At 48.1% G+C, this 5,179-nt stretch overlaps 1 protein-coding gene across 1 annotated transcript; it reads right to left on the bottom strand.

The window, feature by feature from the left end:
• On the bottom strand, window positions 1-1,227 carry LOC120311182 (hemoglobin subunit alpha-A-like). Its single transcript, XM_039350390.1, has 3 exons — window positions 1,011-1,227; window positions 709-913; window positions 1-546 (listed from the first exon to the last, which is right to left on the bottom strand). Exons 1-3 carry the CDS (start codon window positions 1,103-1,105, stop codon window positions 418-420), a joined length of 429 nt encoding a protein of 142 aa, XP_039206324.1. The 5' UTR covers window positions 1,106-1,227; the 3' UTR covers window positions 1-417.
• Between the last annotated feature and the right edge of the window lie 3,952 nt (window positions 1,228-5,179).

The following is a 5,179-nucleotide window of genomic DNA, read 5'->3' as shown; positions in this document are numbered from 1 at the left end:
CACCTTTTTTCCTGTGCTTTTATTATTTGTTGTAATAATGAAGATTCAACAAGGGAGAGAAAGCAATGGAATCGATAATTGGCACAACAGTGGAAGTAGAACCAGTTCAGAAATTAATGGCGGTGGATGACATTAGGGTGGTGAAAATTATCCACACATTTAGGAGCCCCCACCAAAGATCTTCAGTTGCTCAGTCCCACTGCAGAGAGCTCTGACCTTGGCTTGGTCAATTCAGCTACAGGGCAACTAGCAATTCAGGCTCCAGGAGACACCCAGAGTAGAGTTCCACAAGTGAACCCCGCAGAGCAGAAGAGGTGCAGGCAAGAGATGTTGACAAGGTGATCCAGGAAGTAGGAGAGAGACCGGAGAGGAAGAGGGTCATCATTTCTGAGCACAGGCAGGGTGTGCACTCTCTTTCTAGCGGTACCTGGAAACCAGCACCTTGGCGACTTGGTCCAAGAACTTGTCAACAGCCAAAATCACTGAGGGTTTGAGGGGCCCTCCGTTGTGAACGGCCATGGTTACCTCGAGGCAGTGGCCCAGCAGCTGCAGACAGGAGAGGGGTGCCAGTTAAGAGAGGCAGAGCCACCCAAAAGCCATCGACGGCTACAGGGATTCCCCGGCCACCCCAAGGGCTAAAGGCGAAGCAGGCGGCAGGGACGCATGCGCCCTCCTTCACCCCAATTCTGCTGGGAGAAGGCGACTCACCTTAAAGTTGACGGGATCCACACGAAGTTTATGGGCGTGCAAGTCGCTGAGCTCGGAAAGGGCTCCCGGCACATCGTCCAGGTTGTTGACAGCTTCGGTGAGCGCGTCGATCACCTTCTTGCCGTGAGTCTTGAGATCGCTGGAGCCCGGACTCAGGTCGAAGTGGGGGAAGTAGGTCTTGGTGGCTGGGTACGCTGCGAACAGTCTGCGGGGAAAGGGAGAGTGAAGGGAAGCCGGGGGGGGGGGGGGAATCGCCGGGGCGATCTTGGCGCAAGCCGCAAGTGGGAAAGGGGGGAGATTACCTGTTAAGGGTCTCACTCCCATACATTTCGGCATTCTTGGCCACAGAGACCCAGGCGGCCCGCACTTTGGCCTTGTCGTCATCGCTGAGCACCATCTTGGCGGGTTCGTGCCCTCGATAGCTGGGCTGCCCTTTTATCAGGCCGGGGGAGGCCTAGCCGAGCACGCCTTCGCCCTCCCGCCCAAAACACCACACCCCCTCCTCGCGGGGTGGGGAGTAAAGGCGCTGGCGAGCTTTCTCCGGAGGGGATCCCAGCCTCTCGCTTTGTCTTCCTCCCCCATCTGTCCTCAGCCACCATCCACCCGCGCCCGCTGTCTGGAAATGGGGCGGTTTTCCTACAACCGGGAAGCCCCCCCCCCCGCGCGCAGTGTCTACCCTGAAGTCTCCTCCGTCAGAAGAGACCTGGAAGCCCCGGGAGACCGTGATGAGGAGTTCTTGAAGGACAGCGTTTGGCAAAATTGAGAGGGTGGGCGTCGAAGAGAGGAGATCTGGTTTGACAGAGTCTTTAATTGACGTGACTTCAGATCATGAAGGCAAATCCAGTTTGGGGGTATGGAAGAAAGTTTAGTTTGGAGACAAGTCCTCCTGTTCCACCACCATCCCTCCATCTCCAAGTATTCTCCAAGAGCTGGAATTATTGACACATTTCCCATTGAGTGCATGTCCTTCTACTATTGAGAAGGACATGGGGGGGGATTTCCTCCTGGAGCTCTTTCTCAAAGTAGGGAATCTCTACTCACCTCCCCGATTGGGGTGGGTTTGCTCATTGGGGGTGATGAAGATGCTCAATTCGAGCAGCAGCCAGGAGATGGGGAGAGGCTCCTCCTGTTATCTTCACAAAGCAGCTGCAGGGACATAGTTGCTCCTAGGCAGTGGCTCTGGGTGGGGCAGGTGAGGCTGATAAGCAGCAGAGCTGCCTTAAAGCCTCTTTCTAAATCCCAACCCCAGAATGAATGGATGCCACTGGCTGGATTCACTTACAGCATGGAAACCAGCATTGGTTGTACCAAGTAAGTCACCAGAAAGAGAAAGGGGCACTACTTCACTGAATATGGTGCCCCTATTCAGTAAGTTACAAACAACACAACATTGAGCGCAAAAACCAAACAGCTGCATTATGGTTCAGCATTTTGCATGAGTGAAGCCACCATGACCAGTGTGTTGGGGGGGGGCATATTGAAAGAAGTTTCTTCATCATTAGGTCAGTGATGTCCCACAGTGGAAGAGTCAGATCCTTTCTTTGCAAGGGGCTACCCTATCCGATGGGGGTGAACCTAGGAGGGAAAAAAATGCTCACTTGTAGTGGAAGCAGAAACTGGAGCTACCAGATCTGGACTGCTGAGACCCTGGCAACCACCAAATGACAGTAAAGAGTTACAAGAAATCTTATTTCTTTGTTGCCATCTAACAGTCATTTGGATTTTTGTAGCCCAGATATGATAGCTCTACTTTTGCAAAAGCAGACATGCCCCATCACTTCCAAGTACAGTAATCTGCCTTGCATTTGTAGTAGGCTTCCATGATTAACATGGTTTGGGAACTTTACACTATAGAGCTCCCCGAACCTTGCTTATAGGGACTAAAGGAGAATTGTTTTTTTTTTCCGCCTCCTATTCTGTAGCAAGGTATGAAAATGAAGGGTACAGCATCCCAAAGATGCTTTTTCAAGAGGCAATCCATTCCCCACCATCCAGTCATAGCTGAAGAAGCTTCTTGGATGAGAAGTAAGTGAAATGTCTTCAGAGAAAAACAAGAAAGTCCAGTTGCCTCATAAAAAAGCATCTTTGGGACAACTATGACCTGGATGACTGAGAATCACCATAGACATGAAGTGTACAGCAGTTTCTTTTTATCTTTCTTGCTGGTATAACTTCAAATGGCTCACACATTCATCTTATCCTCTTTGGGTTGAATCCTTTAGAACCTAGGTATGCTTTGCATCCAATTTTGTTCACCACCATATAAAAAAGATGTTGAGACTCTAGAAAGAGTGTAGAGAAGAGCAATAAAGATGATTAGGGGACTGGAGGATAAAACATGCAAAGAATTGGGTATCTTTGATTTAATGAAAAGGAGGACTAGGGTTGACATGATGGCAGTGTTACAATTTCTAAGGGGCTGCCACAAACAAGAGGGGGTCAACTTATTCTCCAAAGCACCCGAAGGCAGGAAAGAACAATGAATGGAAACTAATCAAGGAGAGGACCAAGCTAGAACTAAGGAGAAATTTCCTGATGGAACAATTAATCAGTGGACCGATTTGTCTCCAAAAGTTGTGAGTGCTCCAACACCGGAGGCTTTAAAGAAAAGATTGGACAATCATTTGTCTGAAATGGTATAGAGTTTTATGCTTGAGCAACGGATTGGACTAGAGGGCCTCTAAGTTCCCTTCCAATTCTGTTAGGGGAGAGGCTCTGACCAGTCACTAATTGCAAACAATCTACATAGCAGCCGGAGATCTGTTCATGGGATCATTCATAATGCTATGAAGATTTCCAGCGACACTAATAACTAGCACATTACCTTTCTGGAAATTGAAGTTTAAAGCAAAAGTTGGAATGTGATGCCCATTTGAAGATGAGGAATAGGTGACAGGCTTGCAACTTGAGCCAGCCCAGAACTGCTCTTTCTTGATAAGCTTTTTTTTTAAAAAAGGGAAAATATAGATAGTGGAGTTGAAGTTAGTTGAAATACAGTACAATTTATTAAGGACCAAAGGGGACTCTGGTATATGACTGTCTGCTGTTAAGCAGAGGGGTACAAGTTCTTTCTGGGGTAGATTGCTCCCTCTCTCTTACAGCAGCTTTCATGCTATCTCTGTAGGGCATGCAGCTACACAGAACTTAGTAAAGCTAATATGTGTATAAAGTAGTACATAAGTCATTTTCTGTGTATACAGAGAGAAGAGCATAAAAAGGATTGGAAGCTTAAAAAGTGGTATTACGTTGTTGAACTGGCACTCGTGGCAATACAATCCCTTTATTTGTCTTTGATTAACTAGTCAAAGTCTAACTAATGAGAAGTCCAAGAAATGGAAAACAAGTGTTTAGTTCAGCTTATGAAAAGAGCGGGAATCTTATAATAATATACAGGTAGTCCTCAACTTACAACTGTTTATTTAGTGGCTGTTCAAAGTTACAACATCACTGAAAAAGGGACTTATGACCATTTTTCACACTTACGACTGTTGCAGCATGCCCATGGTCAGATGATCAAAATTCAGATGCTTGGCAAACTGACTCATATTTATGACAGTTGCAGTGTCCTGGGATATGCGATCACCTTTTGTGACCTTCTGAAGTCAAAGTCAATGGGGAAGCCAGACACGCTTAACAACTATGTTACTATCTTAACAATTGCAATGATTCACTTAACAACTGTGGCAAGAAAGGTCGTAAAACAGGCAACTATGGCTATTACAACTAGGTCCTTCATTTCATGGACAATTTTAATGGACCATTCAGTGCCTCCTTGGCTTGTATTCAAGTCCGCCATCCAACCTGTGGCTTAGAAAAGTTGCATCCTAGCTGAAGATACCTGCATTTACTTTCAGGCTCTGCAGGCTGCTCTCAGAAATCAACAAACCAACAAAAAGGATAAATTCACCAGAGCACCGGAGGGAAGGATGAGAAACAATGGTTGGAAACTGATCAAAGAGAGAAGCAACCTGGAATTAAAGAGAAACTTCCTGAAAGCGAACAGGACAATCAACTAGTGCAGACATGTCAAACACAAGGCCTGGGGGCTGGATGCGGCCCGCGAAGTGGTTTCATGTGGCCCGCAAAGCCATCCTGGAAACAGTGAGGGAACGGCCCCTGCTGCCTTGGCCCTCGCCCAGGCCGGCCGGGAGCCAATGTACAATTTTGTGGTGGCCATCTATGCTGAAATGCATTCAGTCTTAGCTCCACAAGGCCGTCTAGAAACAGCGTGGAACCAGCCCCTGCTGTGTTGGCCCGCCTCCTGGGTACATGCTGGGGAGGTGTCATCCTTTGTGAGAAATGAAGAAATGCACCATGCCTTGGCGTTTGCCCCGGTCCCACCCCCTTCTGCCAGAGACCCTCAGATCTGTCCCACTCCTGCCCAGGCCACCACCGGCACCCTTGACGTGAACAATGTAGAGCTGGCCATGTCCACCCAGTAGGCTACATCCACTCCATCCATGCCCACCCA

The sequence above is a fragment of the Crotalus tigris genome, unplaced genomic scaffold (assembly GCF_016545835.1).
Source record: "Crotalus tigris isolate CLP2741 ecotype Arizona unplaced genomic scaffold, ASM1654583v1 scf7180000017567.3851432, whole genome shotgun sequence".
NCBI lineage: Eukaryota > Metazoa > Chordata > Lepidosauria > Squamata > Viperidae > Crotalus > Crotalus tigris.
Note: the sequence above shows the minus strand (reverse complement) of the source record. Positions and strands in the feature narration are given on the sequence as shown.

What these genes read in the sequence shown, in the direction of transcription:
- LOC120311182 (XM_039350390.1), bottom strand. Translation starts at nt 1,105, where the DNA reads ATGGTGCTCAGCGATGACGACAAGGCCAAAGTGCGGGCCGCCTGGGTC. An exon ending in GGGAGTGAGACCCTTAACAG is followed by an intron (nt 914 to 1,010) that starts GTAATCTCCCCC and finishes CTTTCCCCGCAG; the next exon opens with ACTGTTCGCAGCGTACCCAG. An exon ending in TGGATCCCGTCAACTTTAAG is followed by an intron (nt 547 to 708) that starts GTGAGTCGCCTT and finishes TCCTGTCTGCAG; the next exon opens with CTGCTGGGCCACTGCCTCGA.